The following is a 17,920-nucleotide window of genomic DNA, read 5'->3' on the forward strand; positions in this document are numbered from 1 at the left end:
TGGGGGTGACCAGAACGAAACAGCAAGTGGAGCCCCAGGAGGGTGGTAATGGCTGGGAAGCGAGAGCCACGAGGGGGGAGAACAAATCACACTAGAGAGAGGCAGGGAGGTGAGGCCTGGGGGAGACCAGGCCCACCAGCTGAAGGGAAGGTGCCAGCTGCCCAGGTATCCAAGCTGCCGGGCTCCAGGGAGTTTCGCAGCAGGGCCGATCTCCAGTGACCGTCTATGTTTGACTCAGTTTATTTTAGTTGACTTTATTTTATTTTTACTTTTATGCCTCCCCCAGCCCCCTCCCCCACCCCACGCCACATGTGGATGTGCCTAGGCTAGGGATCAAATCGGAGCTGTAGCCGCCAGAGCAACGCCAGATCACAGCTGCTTCTGCAGCCTACACAGTGGCTCATGGCAACGCCAGATCCTGAACCCACTGAGTGAAGCCAGGGATCCAACCCTCATCCTCATGGAGACTAGCTGGGTTCTCACCCTGCCGAGCCACAAGAGGAAATCCCAAAACCACTTTTTCTTCTCTACGAACTAGGAAATGATTCAGTGCCTGGTCTTCACCCACGTTCCCCCCTATGGAATAGTTAGCCTTTTAGTATAACTTTGAGGCGCTCTTTGTATGTTAGAAAGGTGAGTACATCTTCTGGGGTTTGGGTTGCTCTTACTTTCCTTGTTTTATCCTGCATCACCTGGAACCGATGTGACACTCCTGGGCAGGAGTGGACCAGCAGCTGTTCCTGCCCTCAGGGCACACTCAGCCCAGGATGGGGACGAAGACACCTGCCCAAGAGGCCAGAACACCAGGCAGGACAAGGAGGGAGTCGGCGAGAAATGGACAGATGGTTGGGTGTTTGGACCGTAGCCACCGCCTTCTCAGGGAAACCAAAGGAGTGAGCAGAAGATGGTCTGACGCTCACAGATCTGAACAGAGGTCCAGGGATGGGAGGCTGAAGAGTCTGGTCAGGAGCAGGCTGAGCCTAGGATATATTGTCTCAGTTCACCCTCTTCTGTCCATTCAGTCAACAAATACAGGCGCGGAGGAGACAGCAGCAAATACAACCCCTGCCATCGAGGGGAAGAGCAGTCCAGCACTAATTTCGGTGTATCTGTGATGACAGCTATACATCTGTGTGTCTGTGTGCCCACCTCAATGTCTATACACATGCCACGTGACACTCATGGGTGTCAATAGCAACGTAGCAGGTGGCAGAAACATAAATAGGTAAAGCGGGATGTGAAACAGGAATGCTCAGGGTGGGTAAGTGGAGACAGTGCACAGCACTGAAGTGGAATTCTCTCTCTCTTACAGACAAGAAGTGACTTTCCCTAGAGGGCCCTTATTCAGACAGCCCCATGCGCCTGCCCTTCCATGTGTAGCTTCACAGGCAGCCTAATCAGACAGGCATTGTCATTCTCCCTATTTTATTTTATTTTTTACTTTAGGAGGGCACCCTCAGCATAGGGAGGTTCCCAGGCCAGGGGTCAACTCAGAGCCATAGCTGCCAGCCTACACCACAGCCACAGCAACCATGGATCTGAGCAGCATCTTCCACCTACAACCACAGCTCACCGAAACGCTGGATCCTCAACCCAGTGGGCCAGGCCAAGGACGGAACCCAAGTCCTCGTGGATACTAGTCAGGTTCACTATTGCTGGCCATAACAAGAACTCCCATTATAACTATTAAAAAAAATAAAATAAAATCAACCCCAGTTTAAAAAGACTGAGGTCCCACATGGTTAGCTGGATGCTTGGATGCAAGCCCTGACTTGGCTTCACATTGGCTGTATGATCCTAGGCAAGCTGCTTGGCCTCTCTGAACTTCAGTCTGGCAGAGTGCTTTCCACTAGAAACAGGTGACGCACGCGGGTACTTTCTTCTTCCTTTCCCCCTCACCCACGCCATGTGGAGGTTCCCGGGCAAGGAATCAAATCCCAGCCAAATCGGTGGTAACACTGGAACTTGAACCCCACGGTGCAAGTCAGGGATCCAAACCACGCTGCCTGAAACACAGCAAAGGATCCTTACTCCACGGAGCCACAGGAACTCCACTTACACGTAACTTTAAGTCTTCCTAGCCACATAAGAAAATAGTGAAAACAAGTGAAATTAAGTTTCATGTTTTATTAAACTCAGTATATCTAAACTATCGCTTGAATCTATGTAATCAGTGTCCAAATTACTGAGATACTTTACCGCTTTGGATACTAAATTCTTGTCCTTTTTTCTTTTTTTCTTTTTTTTTTTTTTGGTTGGTTGACCCGTCGCATATGAAGTTCCCAGGCTGAGGCCCAGATCCCAATCACAGTCACTATGGAAGCCACAGCAGCAGCAGCAACAACGGGATCCTTAGCCTGAGGAGGGAACCTGCGTGCCAGCGCTCCCAAGAGGCCCTGACCGCTTGGAGCCACAGCGGGAACTCCTTGAAGGCTGTCTTTTAAACCCCACGTGTACTCTACCCTCACAACACATCCCAATTAGGACCCAGCGCTCCCACGTGCCCAGCGCTCCAGGTGGCCTGTGCCTGTGACAGCTCCGGTGAGCAGAACGGGGCTAATAATAACGCAGTGGGGATTAGAGTGGAGGGAAGGGAGCGAGGCACTTGCCTTGGCCCACACATTGCAGGGAGCACCAAAAAGCCCAGTAAGCCCACGAGGCACCCCCTCTACCTTAGACTCTAGCGAAGAGGTAGTGTATTCAAAGGGCCCTCCTAAGAGTTCCCATTGCTGGGGTCCAGCAGAAACCAATCCAACTGGTATCCACCAGGATCCCGGTGCAATGCCTGGCCTCGCTCAGGGGGTCGGGGATCGGGCGTTGCGGTGAGCTGCGGTGGAGGTCACAGACGTGGCTCAGCGTCCCCGTGGCTGTGGCGAGGGCCGGCAGCCGTAGCTCTGATTTGGCCCCTAGCCTAGGAAATTCCATGTGCCGACGACGGCGTGGCCATAGAAAGCAAATGGTACCTAGAGTTCCCACGGAGGCCCGGGGGGACGGGTGGGGTCTCAGGAGCACCGGCTTGCAGGCTCAGTAGCCCACCCGGCACAGTGTGCTGTGGATCCGGTGTTGCCACAGCTGTGGTGTGAGCCCCCACCGCAGCTCAGAGCTGATCCTCCCGGACTGGCCTCGACGCCCAGAGCGGCCCTGACAGTCCCCTCGCCTCTCGGGTGTCCTGCCGCCGCCTGGCCACCTCTTCCCTCCCTTCAGCCCTGGACCGGCCCGTACCCTCCTAACGGCTCGTCCGATTCCGTCTGTTCTGCGCCTCTTTCACTCGCTCAACGAGCGTCTACCGTGCACCCCCTTCCAGGCCGGCCCCCGGGCTAGCGCTGGGATGACGGGGCGACAAGGGCTGAGGAGGGTCCCCTCCGGTTTCGGCGGCGGGTGGGGAAGGGTGGACTGGAAAAGAAGCACCGGCTGGGAGGGAGCACGAAGGAGGAGGGCGGCAGGCAGACGCGGGGCGGGGTGCGCAAGAGCCCAGCGCGAGGCCTGCGGCGAGGAGCTGTGGCCACAAGCGGCCGGGGGCGGAGGGGGTGTAGGGATCGACGTCTCGGGCAGAGGGCGCTCTCCGACGGCCCGGTCCGTGGAGGCGGCCGGCAGACGCAGGCGCTGGAGCTGGGGAGGCTCCTGGCGTCGGCCCGGCCGGGCCCTCCCCACCCGCACGCCCGCCGCCTGGCTGGGAGCTGACGGCGCCGCGGGAAGCCCCGCTCCAGACCTGCCAAGCCCGGGACTCAGAACCAGGCCCTCCTGCGACGACGGCACGAAGCTCGTCCCTCCGCAGTCGGAGGCCATTGGCACACTTTGGCTTCAGGAAAATCTCCGCCAGCAGCTCCTTCCCCCGGCCCCTCCGGCCGCCCACCGCGTCTCTCCTGTCGGCTTGGGGTGCCAAAGACGAAGGGCATCCTCTGCGGCCCGGCCTGCGCGCCGGGTGCCGGGCGCCGGGAGGCGGTCCCCAGGGCCCGGCGAGCCCGCCTTGGCCACGCCTGCTCGGTTGGGACCGGGCGGGACATGCAAACGGCAAAGGTCGCCCCAGCCCGAGGCCGGCGAGGCCGCGAGCGGTGGAGGAGTCGTCTTTGACGATGTAGGGAGGAAAACATCCGCGGGAGAGGCCGGCGTAGCGCCCGCCGCAGTGGTGCGAGGGAGGCGAAGGAGGGGCGAGCGGGAGCGCGGGGTGGTGGGGGTCACCGTGAGTTGAGTGTGGCTGCGGGCCGGGCGGTGCGGGCGCTGGGGGTGGGGGCGGGCATCGCTTCTCGGCCTTTTGGCTAAGATCAAGTGTAGTATCTGTTCTTATCAGTTTAATATCTGATACGTCCTCTATCCGAGGACAATATATTAAATGGATTTTTGGAGCTGGGAGTTGGAGTAGGAGCTTGCTCCGTCCACTCCACGCATCGACCTGGTATTGCAGTACTTCCGGGAACGGTGCACCCCCTGCGGGGGAACACGACAGGGTTTGAAAAGTAGAAGGGGCGTCACCTTGGCGGCTAGAAGAGCGTTTGAAGGGAAGTTTTATTCTATCATGTTGCCCATTACGTCGTCTTTCTGTTATGAAGCTTTTTTTCTGTGGGAAGTTTGGAGGCTGAGTTTTATAGCCGTGTTCTCTAGCTGGCTGCTGTAGGTGGATTTGAGTTTGTTTTTTGTTTTTTGTTTTTTTTCTTTTTCTTCTTCGGGTCTTGGTGCCATTTGCTTGGCCGCTCCCGCGGCATGTGGAGGTTCCCGGGCTGGGGGTCGAACCGGGGCTGCAGCTGCCCGCCTACGCCAGAGCCACAGCAACGCGGAATCCGAGCCACGTCTGCAACCTCCACCACAGTTCTCGGCACCGCCACGCCGGATCCTTAACCCACGGAGCAAGGCCAGGGCTTGAACCCGCAACCGATTCGTTAACCACTGCGCCACGACGGGAACTCCGGCTTTGAGTTTTACTTTACGCCTCAAGTCTTTCTTCGTTTAAGGTGCTTTCAGTGTGTTTATGTTGGTTCCGCGGCAGTTGGTGGCTGTTTGGGCGGGTGTTTTGTTTTGTTCTTCAGGGCCGCGTTCGCGGAGTGTGGAGGTTCCCAGACTAGGGCTGGGTTTGGAGCCACAGCTGCCGGCCTTTACCACCGGATGCTTGACCCACTGCGCAAGGCCAGGGATAGAACCTGCAACCTTCTGGTTCCTCGTGGGATTCATGTTCTCGGCACCACGACCGGAACTCCCTCCCCCTCCCCGCCAACCCCCCCCCGGGGGGGGGTGGCCTGGTGGTTTTAATTACTGGGCTGTGTCTCCTGCCCAACCGGGAAAGCAGCGTTTTAACCACTGGACAAGACCTTTGCAGCCGCGGGATGATTTGCTGAGGAATATGCATTTGTTCCCTTACACTGTGGCGGAAAGCAAGTTTCAGAGATCAAGTCTGAGTTGGGCCTGCCACAAAGGAGAAACTAAATGATTGCAGTAGTCAACAAAGGATGTTACAGCCATTAAACCATCAGTTTACATGGGTGCACCCTGAGGCCCGTCTAGATTAGAAAGCACAGGATCGTTTAAAACCAAAAAACCCCCAGGAGTTCGCTGGCTCCGTGGGCTAAGGATCTGGTGCAGGTTCCCTCCTTGGCCTGGGTACTTGCACGTGCTGCCAGCATGGCAAAAAACAAAAAGCAAAACAACAGGAGTTCCCGTCGTGGCACAGTGGTTAACGAATCCGACTAGGAACTATGAGGTTGCGGGTTCGGTCCCTGCCCTTGCTCAGTGGGTTCACGATCCGGCGTTGCCGTGAGCTGTGGTGTAGGTCGCAGACGCGGCTCCGATCCCCCGTTGCTGTGGCTCTGGCGTAGGCCGGCGGCTACAGCTCTGATTGGACCCCTAGCCCGGGAACCTCCATATGCCGCGGGAGCGGCCCAAAGAAATAGCAAAAAGACAAAAAAAAAAAAAAAAAAAAGGCAAAACAACAAAACGACATGAAAGCAGAGCACAATAGGATTCGGGGCCCGGATATCTGAGGTGCATATTAAAGGAATGATTTCAGCGAGCCTAGATTCCTAGATCTTCCCATAAATAGAAGCACTGAATTGCTTACCTGGTTTTCTTTTGTTTTTATTTCTTTTTGGTCCTTGACCAGGGCATACGGAAGCTTCTGGGCCAGGGATCCATCCCTCACCACAGCAGTGACAATTCCGGGTCCCTAATATGCTGAGCCACCAAGGAACTCCCTTGTTTTTCTTTCTGTCTGTCTGTCTGTCTTCCTTTCTTTCCTTCCCTCCTTCCTTCTTTTTCTTTCTCTTCCTTCCTTTTTTTAAAAATTATACTTGATTTACAATGTTGTGCCAATTTCTGCTGTATCCCCTATTTTCCTTCTTTCTTTCTTTTTTTTTTTTTTGTCTTTTTTTTGGGGGGGGGGGGGCACACCTGCAGCATATGGAGGTTCCCAGGCTAGGGATCCAGTTGGAGCTGTAGCCGCCGGCCCTGCGCCACAGCCACAGCCAACTCCGGATCCGAGCCGCGTCTGTGACCTACACCACGGCTCTCGGCAACGCTGGATCCTTAACCCACTGAGCGAGGCCAGGGATCAAACCCGTGACCTCGTGGATGCTAGTCGGCTTCGTTAACGGCTGAGCCCCAGTGGGAACTCCCCTTGTTTTCTTTTAGGAGCAGCAGTCCTTTGATGTTCGGACTGCCAGGTCTTTCGTTGCAAAAACTGATTTCCCCCACCCCTTGCCTCTGCTGAATAACCTACACCTCTCAACATTTAGGTGAGCTGCTTCTATTTTGTTTGCAGTTGACACAACTCAAACCAGGTATGTTTACCCGAAAAGAAGAAACTGAGGCGTTCCCACGGTGGCGCAACAGGATCAGCAGCGGCTCTGCAGGGCCGAGACGCAGGTTCAATCCCCAGCCTGGCACGGTGTGTTAAAGCATCCAGCGACGCCGCAGGTGCGGCGGCGTCTAGGTGGAAACTGCTCCTGCACAAGGCACAGCTGTGGCTTGGATCTGATCCCTGGCCCAGGTCACCCAGCTAGAAATTAACTAACCTGGGCTTTGAACAAATGCTGCATTGTCTATGAAACCAAACAAATGGGAGCTGAAAACACGCCCATTGTTTTGTTTCTTCCACAATCTTTGAAACTTCTTTAGCATTTCTCCAAGATCTTCTGGGCCTCACCCAAGAGGGAGACTGTCACTGGACTATCTGATGAAGGGGATGGAAGTGGCAATTCATCTTTTGTGTTTGCCAGGGAAGGTATTGAACAAGTGGGAAGGAGATGGGGCAAGATGAGGGTGAAGAAAGGGGCCCGGTTTGTCAGGACAGCCTCAGGCCGTGGACCTACCCCAATCCAGTCTCTTCTAAGTAGGAATTCCAGGGAGTTCCCATCGGTGGCTCAGTGGTTAACGAATCCGACGAGGAACCGTGAGGTTGCGGGTTCGATCCCTGGCCTTGCCCCGGGGGTTAAGGATCCGGCGTCGCCGTGAGCCGTGGTGTAGGTTGAAGACGGGGCTCAGGTCCCGCGTTGCTGTGACTGTGGAGTAGGCCAGCGGCCACAGCTCTGATTAGACCCCTAGCCTGGGAACCTCCCTGTGCCTCGGGTGCGGCCCTAGAAAAGACCAAGAAGAGGTAAGTGGGAACTCCGGTCTCCACCTCCACACCCCAGTCTGGGACCTGCCCTCACGGAGTGTACATCATATTGGGCAATGGGGGACACAGACAATGACTGCAAAGAGAGAATTTCAGATCACGACCCGTACAAGCAAGGAAAATGAAACAGGGAGATGGGCTGGAGAGTAACTGGGCAGGGAGCTACTTTAGATGAGTCCAGGCTTGGGGGGTAGGGGATTGCTCTTGAAGCGCTCTCCAATTGGCGACCTTAGAGCCAAGGTTTTCAGTGATAAGGAGTCACTCCAGAGCATTCATTCCAGAGAGGACAGATTGGCTGGGACCTGCACGCCACCTCCTGCAGACGCCCCAGCCGGGGTCAACTTCTAGCTGCTGAGGGGTTGTTCTTCCTTAGAGCCATCTCCCCAGCAGACGAAGTGCCGAGCCCAGGAGCTGGCTCTTGTCATCCACAGCTCTGCAGTGCCCAGCACCACGCCTGCCACACAGTGGGCAGTCAGGAAAGCTTGCAGGATTCATGACTGCACAATGGGACGATTTTTTCAAAATTAATGTCTTTTGCTTTTTGGGGGCTGCACCTGCAGCACGTGGAAGTTCCCAGGCTAGGGGTCTAATGGGAGCTACAGCTGCCGGCCTCTGCCACAGCCACAGCAACGCCAGATCCGAGCCGCGTCTGCGTCCTACGCCGCAGCTCATGGCAATGCCGAATCCTTAACCCACCGAGGGAGGCCAAGGATGGAGCCTGCATCCTCAGGGATACTGGTCGGGTTCATTACCACTGAGCCACAATGGGAACTCCACAATGGCATGGTTAAATGTACTCAGGGGGTTCCCTGACTATGGGAACCAAGCATCGACCCTTAGCTGGAAGTTTCCTGGTCTAGGATCCTTGAGACCTCGGTGGTCACCAGGGATGCCTATAAAATCCTGCCCTTCTGGGCAAGGTCTGGGTAGTACTGAATGCTCAGGCCTTTACTGGAGAGGAAGGATTTCTTGGAGGAGAGGCTACAGGATGGATGGAACGCACCCGGCAAGCGGCCGAGGACATCCTTGTCTCCTCAGCAGCCTAACCGAGCACCTGTCTGAGGGCACAAATGAAGGAGGAGAGGCGCCTGCAGGAGTGGGGATGGGCCGGGCAAGTGGCTGCCCGGGAGCAGCTTCAGCCTGGGAATCACCAAGACCCGGATTTCAAATCCTAGCTGTGTTTCCCCCAGAATGAAATGCGGGAGACACAACCTACTTCTTAGAAGGAGCGCGACCAGAGAAAACGTGTGGAAGGAACCCTTAGGCGCCTCCTCTTCCCCTACCAGAGGCGGGTTCAGAGGCAGCGCATCCAAAACAAAACCAAGTCCCAGGGCCCAGCCAAGGGCTGGGCAGGAGATGCTGCCCCCTGGTGGAGGTGTCTGTGGGCGCCTGATTCCTGAAGGAACGTGGAGCCGGGAGGGTGTCAAGGTGTGCAGGTCGCTTGGCCTCCTGGAGGCTTCCTTTCTGACAGTTTGAAGGTGGGAATGGAAAATCTGCACTCTTTCAGGTTTGTTGGTTCCTTTGGTGTGCGTGGAGGTGAGCTCACATTTAGATGAGCGTAACGCCCCACCCCACCCCCGCTTGTAAGCAGCCTTCACTGACCCAGCTCCCCCTCATTTCTTTTGGCGGTGCCCCCAGGATATACAAGTTCTCAGGCCAGGAGTGGGACCCATGCCTCCGCTGTGACCCCAGCCACAGCAGTGACAATGCCATATTTAACCTGCGGCATCCCAAGGGAACTTTGCCTTAATTATTTGGGGGCTCTTTAACCACCCCTCTAGATAACCCCTCGGACTTATGGCTCCCTTCTAATAACAGAGGCTTAATTGTTTTCCAGGAACTTGGAGTTGGCTGCTGTCCAGGTCAAGATGGCGAAGACTGGTTGGGACCACCAGCCCTAACACTGGGCCTGTGAGGTTCCCATCGTGGCTCAGCAGTAACAAACCCGACCGGTTTGCATGAGGACTTGGGTTCAATCCCGGGCCTCGCCCAGTGGGTTAAGGCTCTGGCGTTGCTGTGGCTGTGGTGTTGGCCAGCAGCTGAGGCTCCAGTTCCACCCCTAGCCTGGGAACTTCCATGTGCCACAGGTTCAGCCCTAAAAAGACCCAACAACCAACCAACCAACCAACCAAACAAAACCTGGGTTTATGCAGGTGCCTGAGGAACAACATTTAGACATCAGACAGAAGAAAACTCCACTCTCAGATCATGCTTAGCAGCTCCATTTTGGGGGGAGGCCACACCTGTCTGACATTCGGAACTTCCCAGGCAAGGGAGCGAATCTGAGTCACTGCAGTGAGGGAGCGAATCTGAGTCACTGCAGTGACAACACTGGATACCCAAGCTGCTGGGCCACGGGAGAACTCCCACAGCCCCATTTTTGAACAGAACATCCCATGAGGAAGCATGGAACTCAGCTACCTCGCCTTTTCCCTACCTCAGTTTTCCCCACACCTAAGACCACCTGCTTCTTCATCCCATAACTATCTCAAGGCCCTCACCTTCCGAGGGGATGCAGGCAAGGCTAAGGCGGGAGTAGGCTGCAGGTGGAGGAGGTTATGAAGAGGGGGTTGCAGCCATGGTGCAGCGTCTTAGGAGACAGACCCCCACAGGGACAGACGTCCAGCCTCCACCTGCATAGGCGCCTGGCACTTTGGGAGACCTTGGCTGCAGGAGGGGACTGGGGGTGACCAGAACGAAACAGCAAGTGGAGCCCCAGGAGGGTGGTAATGGCTGGGAAGCGAGAGCCACGAGGGGGGAGAACAAATCACACTAGAGAGAGGCAGGGAGGTGAGGCCTGGGGGAGACCAGGCCCACCAGCTGAAGGGAAGGTGCCAGCTGCCCAGGTATCCAAGCTGCCGGGCTCCAGGGAGTTTCGCAGCAGGGCCGATCTCCAGTGACCGTCTATGTTTGACTCAGTTTATTTTAGTTGACTTTATTTTATTTTTACTTTTATGCCTCCCCCAGCCCCCTCCCCCACCCCACGCCACATGTGGATGTGCCTAGGCTAGGGATCAAATCGGAGCTGTAGCCGCCAGAGCAACGCCAGATCACAGCTGCTTCTGCAGCCTACACAGTGGCTCATGGCAACGCCAGATCCTGAACCCACTGAGTGAAGCCAGGGATCCAACCCTCATCCTCATGGAGACTAGCTGGGTTCTCACCCTGCCGAGCCACAAGAGGAAATCCCAAAACCACTTTTTCTTCTCTACGAACTAGGAAATGATTCAGTGCCTGGTCTTCACCCACGTTCCCCCCTATGGAATAGTTAGCCTTTTAGTATAACTTTGAGGCGCTCTTTGTATGTTAGAAAGGTGAGTACATCTTCTGGGGTTTGGGTTGCTCTTACTTTCCTTGTTTTATCCTGCATCACCTGGAACCGATGTGACACTCCTGGGCAGGAGTGGACCAGCAGCTGTTCCTGCCCTCAGGGCACACTCAGCCCAGGATGGGGACGAAGACACCTGCCCAAGAGGCCAGAACACCAGGCAGGACAAGGAGGGAGTCGGCGAGAAATGGACAGATGGTTGGGTGTTTGGACCGTAGCCACCGCCTTCTCAGGGAAACCAAAGGAGTGAGCAGAAGATGGTCTGACGCTCACAGATCTGAACAGAGGTCCAGGGATGGGAGGCTGAAGAGTCTGGTCAGGAGCAGGCTGAGCCTAGGATATATTGTCTCAGTTCACCCTCTTCTGTCCATTCAGTCAACAAATACAGGCGCGGAGGAGACAGCAGCAAATACAACCCCTGCCATCGAGGGGAAGAGCAGTCCAGCACTAATTTCGGTGTATCTGTGATGACAGCTATACATCTGTGTGTCTGTGTGCCCACCTCAATGTCTATACACATGCCACGTGACACTCATGGGTGTCAATAGCAACGTAGCAGGTGGCAGAAACATAAATAGGTAAAGCGGGATGTGAAACAGGAATGCTCAGGGTGGGTAAGTGGAGACAGTGCACAGCACTGAAGTGGAATTCTCTCTCTCTTACAGACAAGAAGTGACTTTCCCTAGAGGGCCCTTATTCAGACAGCCCCATGCGCCTGCCCTTCCATGTGTAGCTTCACAGGCAGCCTAATCAGACAGGCATTGTCATTCTCCCTATTTTATTTTATTTTTTACTTTAGGAGGGCACCCTCAGCATAGGGAGGTTCCCAGGCCAGGGGTCAACTCAGAGCCATAGCTGCCAGCCTACACCACAGCCACAGCAACCATGGATCTGAGCAGCATCTTCCACCTACAACCACAGCTCACCGAAACGCTGGATCCTCAACCCAGTGGGCCAGGCCAAGGACGGAACCCAAGTCCTCGTGGATACTAGTCAGGTTCACTATTGCTGGCCATAACAAGAACTCCCATTATAACTATTAAAAAAAATAAAATAAAATCAACCCCAGTTTAAAAAGACTGAGGTCCCACATGGTTAGCTGGATGCTTGGATGCAAGCCCTGACTTGGCTTCACATTGGCTGTATGATCCTAGGCAAGCTGCTTGGCCTCTCTGAACTTCAGTCTGGCAGAGTGCTTTCCACTAGAAACAGGTGACGCACGCGGGTACTTTCTTCTTCCTTTCCCCCTCACCCACGCCATGTGGAGGTTCCCGGGCAAGGAATCAAATCCCAGCCAAATCGGTGGTAACACTGGAACTTGAACCCCACGGTGCAAGTCAGGGATCCAAACCACGCTGCCTGAAACACAGCAAAGGATCCTTACTCCACGGAGCCACAGGAACTCCACTTACACGTAACTTTAAGTCTTCCTAGCCACATAAGAAAATAGTGAAAACAAGTGAAATTAAGTTTCATGTTTTATTAAACTCAGTATATCTAAACTATCGCTTGAATCTATGTAATCAGTGTCCAAATTACTGAGATACTTTACCGCTTTGGATACTAAATTCTTGTCCTTTTTTCTTTTTTTCTTTTTTTTTTTTTTTGGTTGGTTGACCCGTCGCATATGAAGTTCCCAGGCTGAGGCCCAGATCCCAATCACAGTCACTATGGAAGCCACAGCAGCAGCAGCAACAACGGGATCCTTAGCCTGAGGAGGGAACCTGCGTGCCAGCGCTCCCAAGAGGCCCTGACCGCTTGGAGCCACAGCGGGAACTCCTTGAAGGCTGTCTTTTAAACCCCACGTGTACTCTACCCTCACAACACATCCCAATTAGGACCCAGCGCTCCCACATGCCCAGCGCTCCAGGTGGCCTGTGCCTGTGACAGCTCCGGTGAGCAGAACGGGGCTAATAATAACGCAGTGGGGATTAGAGTGGAGGGAAGGGAGCGAGGCACTTGCCTTGGCCCACACATTGCAGGGAGCACCAAAAAGCCCAGTAAGCCCACGAGGCACCCCCTCTACCTTAGACTCTAGCGAAGAGGTAGTGTATTCAAAGGGCCCTCCTAAGAGTTCCCATTGCTGGGGTCCAGCAGAAACCAATCCAACTGGTATCCACCAGGATCCCGGTGCAATGCCTGGCCTCGCTCAGGGGGTCGGGGATCGGGCGTTGCGGTGAGCTGCGGTGGAGGTCACAGACGTGGCTCAGCGTCCCCGTGGCTGTGGCGAGGGCCGGCAGCCGTAGCTCTGATTTGGCCCCTAGCCTAGGAAATTCCATGTGCCGACGACGGCGTGGCCATAGAAAGCAAATGGTACCTAGAGTTCCCACGGAGGCCCGGGGGGACGGGTGGGGTCTCAGGAGCACCGGCTTGCAGGCTCAGTAGCCCACCCGGCACAGTGTGCTGTGGATCCGGTGTTGCCACAGCTGTGGTGTGAGCCCCCACCGCAGCTCAGAGCTGATCCTCCCGGACTGGCCTCGACGCCCAGAGCGGCCCTGACAGTCCCCTCGCCTCTCGGGTGTCCTGCCGCCGCCTGGCCACCTCTTCCCTCCCTTCAGCCCTGGACCGGCCCGTACCCTCCTAACGGCTCGTCCGATTCCGTCTGTTCTGCGCCTCTTTCACTCGCTCAACGAGCGTCTACCGTGCACCCCCTTCCAGGCCGGCCCCCGGGCTAGCGCTGGGATGACGGGGCGACAAGGGCTGAGGAGGGTCCCCTCCGGTTTCGGCGGCGGGTGGGGAAGGGTGGACTGGAAAAGAAGCACCGGCTGGGAGGGAGCACGAAGGAGGAGGGCGGCAGGCAGACGCGGGGCGGGGTGCGCAAGAGCCCAGCGCGAGGCCTGCGGCGAGGAGCTGTGGCCACAAGCGGCCGGGGGCGGAGGGGGTGTAGGGATCGACGTCTCGGGCAGAGGGCGCTCTCCGACGGCCCGGTCCGTGGAGGCGGCCGGCAGACGCAGGCGCTGGAGCTGGGGAGGCTCCTGGCGTCGGCCCGGCCGGGCCCTCCCCACCCGCACGCCCGCCGCCTGGCTGGGAGCTGACGGCGCCGCGGGAAGCATCGCTCCAGACCTGCCAAGGCCGGGACTCAGAACCAGGCCCTCCTGCGACGACGGCACGAAGCTCGTCCCTCCGCAGTCGGAGGCCATTGGCACACTTTGGCTTCAGGAAAATCTCCGCCAGCAGCTCCTTCCCCCGGCCCCTCCGGCCGCCCACCGCGTCTCTCCTGTCGGCTTGGGGTGCCAAAGACGAAGGGCATCCTCTGCGGCCCGGCCTGCGCGCCGGGTGCCGGGCGCCGGGAGGCGGTCCCCAGGGCCCGGCGAGCCCGCCTTGGCCACGCCTGCTCGGTTGGGACCGGGCGGGACATGCAAACGGCAAAGGTCGCCCCAGCCCGAGGCCGGCGAGGCCGCGAGCGGTGGAGGAGTCGTCTTTGACGATGTAGGGAGGAAAACATCCGCGGGAGAGGCCGGCGTAGCGCCCGCCGCAGTGGTGCGAGGGAGGCGAAGGAGGGGCGAGCGGGAGCGCGGGGTGGTGGGGGTCACCGTGAGTTGAGTGTGGCTGCGGGCCGGGCGGTGCGGGCGCTGGGGGTGGGGGCGGGCATCGCTTCTCGGCCTTTTGGCTAAGATCAAGTGTAGTATCTGTTCTTATCAGTTTAATATCTGATACGTCCTCTATCCGAGGACAATATATTAAATGGATTTTTGGAGCTGGGAGTTGGAGTAGGAGCTTGCTCCGTCCACTCCACGCATCGACCTGGTATTGCAGTACTTCCGGGAACGGTGCACCCCCTGCGGGGGAACACGACAGGGTTTGAAAAGTAGAAGGGGCGTCACCTTGGCGGCTAGAAGAGCGTTTGAAGGGAAGTTTTATTCTATCATGTTGTCCATTACGTCGTCTTTCTGTTATGAAGCTTTTTTTCTGTGGGAAGTTTGGAGGCGGAGTTTTATAGCCGTGTTCTCTAGCTGGCTGCTGTAGGTGGATTTGAGTTTGTTTTTTGTTTTTTGTTTTTTTTCTTTTTCTTCTTCGGGTCTTGGTGCCATTTGCTTGGCCGCTCCCGCGGCATGTGGAGGTTCCCGGGCTGGGGGTCGAACCGGGGCTGCAGCTGCCCGCCTACGCCAGAGCCACAGCAACGCGGAATCCGAGCCACGTCTGCAACCTCCACCACAGTTCTCGGCACCGCCACGCCGGATCCTTAACCCACGGAGCAAGGCCAGGGCTTGAACCCGCAACCGATTCGTTAACCACTGCGCCACGACGGGAACTCCGGCTTTGAGTTTTACTTTACGCCTCAAGTCTTTCTTCGTTTAAGGTGCTTTCAGTGTGTTTATGTTGGTTCCGCGGCAGTTGGTGGCTGTTTGGGCGGGTGTTTTGTTTTGTTCTTCAGGGCCGCGTTCGCGGAGTGTGGAGGTTCCCAGACTAGGGCTGGGTTTGGAGCCACAGCTGCCGGCCTTTACCACCGGATGCTTGACCCACTGCGCAAGGCCAGGGATAGAACCTGCAACCTTCTGGTTCCTCGTGGGATTCATGTTCTCGGCACCACGACCGGAACTCCCTCCCCCTCCCCGCCAACCCCCCCCCGGGGGGGGGGCCTGGTGGTTTTAATTACTGGGCTGTGTCTCCTGCCCAACCGGGAAAGCAGCGTTTTAACCACTGGACAAGACCTTTGCAGCCGCGGGATGATTTGCTGAGGAATATGCATTTGTTCCCTTACACTGTGGCGGAAAGCAAGTTTCAGAGATCAAGTCTGAGTTGGGCCTGCCACAAAGGAGAAACTAAATGATTGCAGTAGTCAACAAAGGATGTTACAGCCATTAAACCATCAGTTTACATGGGTGCACCCTGAGGCCCGTCTAGATTAGAAAGCACAGGATCGTTTAAAACCAAAAAACCCCCAGGAGTTCGCTGGCTCCGTGGGCTAAGGATCTGGTGCAGGTTCCCTCCTTGGCCTGGGTACTTGCACGTGCTGCCAGCATGGCAAAAAACAAAAAGCAAAACAACAGGAGTTCCCGTCGTGGCACAGTGGTTAACGAATCCGACTAGGAACTATGAGGTTGCGGGTTCGGTCCCTGCCCTTGCTCAGTGGGTTCACGATCCGGCGTTGCCGTGAGCTGTGGTGTAGGTCGCAGACGCGGCTCCGATCCCCCGTTGCTGTGGCTCTGGCGTAGGCCGGCGGCTACAGCTCTGATTGGACCCCTAGCCCGGGAACCTCCATATGCCGCGGGAGCGGCCCAAAGAAATAGCAAAAAGACAAAAAAAAAAAAAAAAAAAAAGGCAAAACAACAAAACGACATGAAAGCAGAGCACAATAGGATTCGGGGCCCGGATATCTGAGGTGCATATTAAAGGAATGATTTCAGCGAGCCTAGATTCCTAGATCTTCCCATAAATAGAAGCACTGAATTGCTTACCTGGTTTTCTTTTGTTTTTATTTCTTTTTGGTCCTTGACCAGGGCATACGGAAGCTTCTGGGCCAGGGATCCATCCCTCACCACAGCAGTGACAATTCCGGGTCCCTAATATGCTGAGCCACCAAGGAACTCCCTTGTTTTTCTTTCTGTCTGTCTGTCTGTCTTCCTTTCTTTCCTTCCCTCCTTCCTTCTTTTTCTTTCTCTTCCTTCCTTTTTTTAAAAATTATACTTGATTTACAATGTTGTGCCAATTTCTGCTGTATCCCCTATTTTCCTTCTTTCTTTTTTTTTTTTTTTGTCTTTTTTTTTGGGGGGGGGGCACACCTGCAGCATATGGAGGTTCCCAGGCTAGTGATCCAGTTGGAGCTGTAGCCGCCGGCCCTGCGCCACAGCCACAGCCAACTCCGGATCCGAGCCGCGTCTGTGACCTACACCACGGCTCTCGGCAACGCTGGATCCTTAACCCACTGAGCGAGGCCAGGGATCAAACCCGTGACCTCGTGGATGCTAGTCGGCTTCGTTAACGGCTGAGCCCCAGTGGGAACTCCCCTTGTTTTCTTTTAGGAGCAGCAGTCCTTTGATGTTCGGACTGCCAGGTCTTTCGTTGCAAAAACTGATTTCCCCCACCCCTTGCCTCTGCTGAATAACCTACACCTCTCAACATTTAGGTGAGCTGCTTCTATTTTGTTTGCAGTTGACACAACTCAAACCAGGTATGTTTACCCGAAAAGAAGAAACTGAGGCGTTCCCACGGTGGCGCAACAGGATCAGCAGCGGCTCTGCAGGGCCGAGACGCAGGTTCAATCCCCAGCCTGGCACGGTGTGTTAAAGCATCCAGCGACGCCGCAGGTGCGGCGGCGTCTAGGTGGAAACTGCTCCTGCACAAGGCACAGCTGTGGCTTGGATCTGATCCCTGGCCCAGGTCACCCAGCTAGAAATTAACTAACCTGGGCTTTGAACAAATGCTGCATTGTCTATGAAACCAAACAAATGGGAGCTGAAAACACGCCCATTGTTTTGTTTCTTCCACAATCTTTGAAACTTCTTTAGCATTTCTCCAAGATCTTCTGGGCCTCACCCAAGAGGGAGACTGTCACTGGACTATCTGATGAAGGGGATGGAAGTGGCAATTCATCTTTTGTGTTTGCCAGGGAAGGTATTGAACAAGTGGGAAGGAGATGGGGCAAGATGAGGGTGAAGAAAGGGGCCCGGTTTGTCAGGACAGCCTCAGGCCGTGGACCTACCCCAATCCAGTCTCTTCTAAGTAGGAATTCCAGGGAGTTCCCATCGGTGGCTCAGTGGTTAACGAATCCGACGAGGAACCGTGAGGTTGCGGGTTCGATCCCTGGCCTTGCCCCGGGGGTTAAGGATCCGGCGTCGCCGTGAGCCGTGGTGTAGGTTGAAGACGGGGCTCAGGTCCCGCGTTGCTGTGACTGTGGAGTAGGCCAGCGGCCACAGCTCTGATTAGACCCCTAGCCTGGGAACCTCCCTGTGCCTCGGGTGCGGCCCTAGAAAAGACCAAGAAGAGGTAAGTGGGAACTCCGGTCTCCACCTCCACACCCCAGTCTGGGACCTGCCCTCACGGAGTGTACA

General features: G+C 55.9%; 2 protein-coding genes and 2 non-coding genes across 4 annotated transcripts; 3 read left to right on the forward strand and 1 right to left on the reverse strand.

The window, feature by feature from the left end:
- Positions 1 to 1,881: 1,881 nt before the first annotated feature.
- Positions 1,882 to 10,239, reverse strand: LOC146398106 (uncharacterized). The gene is made up of 4 exons (XM_084983155.1): positions 10,221 to 10,239; positions 10,102 to 10,140; positions 3,223 to 4,425; positions 1,882 to 2,006 (listed from the first exon to the last, which is right to left on the reverse strand). Exons 1-3 carry the CDS (start codon positions 10,237 to 10,239, stop codon positions 3,284 to 3,286), a joined length of 1,200 nt encoding a protein of 399 aa, XP_084839281.1. The 3' UTR covers positions 1,882 to 2,006; positions 3,223 to 3,283.
- LOC146398107 (U2 spliceosomal RNA) lies at positions 4,237 to 4,427 on the forward strand. Its single transcript, XR_014822103.1, has one exon. It is a non-coding gene; the product is annotated as a U2 spliceosomal RNA (small nuclear RNA).
- Positions 10,240 to 12,511: 2,272 nt separating the features above from the next.
- On the forward strand, positions 12,512 to 17,299 carry LOC146398108 (uncharacterized). Its single transcript, XM_084984439.1, has 2 exons — positions 12,512 to 14,408; positions 17,022 to 17,299. The coding sequence occupies exons 1-2, from the start codon at positions 13,611 to 13,613 to the stop codon at positions 17,154 to 17,156; spliced, it is 933 nt and encodes a 310-aa protein (XP_084840565.1). The 5' UTR covers positions 12,512 to 13,610; the 3' UTR covers positions 17,157 to 17,299.
- On the forward strand, positions 14,519 to 14,709 carry LOC146398109 (U2 spliceosomal RNA). Its single transcript, XR_014822104.1, has one exon. It is a non-coding gene; the product is annotated as a U2 spliceosomal RNA (small nuclear RNA).
- Positions 17,300 to 17,920: the final 621 nt, after the last annotated feature.

The sequence above is a fragment of the Sus scrofa genome, chromosome 12 (assembly GCF_054392235.1).
Source record: "Sus scrofa isolate SSC_HxYL_T2T_F1_AM1 chromosome 12, Sscrofa_HxYL_maternal_Yorkshire_Landrace_v2.0, whole genome shotgun sequence".
Lineage (NCBI taxonomy): Eukaryota > Metazoa > Chordata > Mammalia > Artiodactyla > Suidae > Sus > Sus scrofa.

Coding starts and splice junctions, on each gene's coding strand:
- LOC146398108 (XM_084984439.1), top strand. CDS start 13,611: ATGACGGGGCGACAAGGGCTGAGGAGGGTCCCCTCCGGTTTCGGCGGC. Junction 14,409..17,021: donor GCGTAGCGCCCGCCGCAGTG/GTGCGAGGGAGG, acceptor TTTTGTTTGCAG/TTGACACAACTCAAACCAGG.
- LOC146398106 (XM_084983155.1), bottom strand. Junction 4,426..10,101: donor TGCCTGCATCCCCTCGGAAG/GTGAGGGCCTTG, acceptor GTTCCCCCGCAG/GGGGTGCACCGTTCCCGGAA.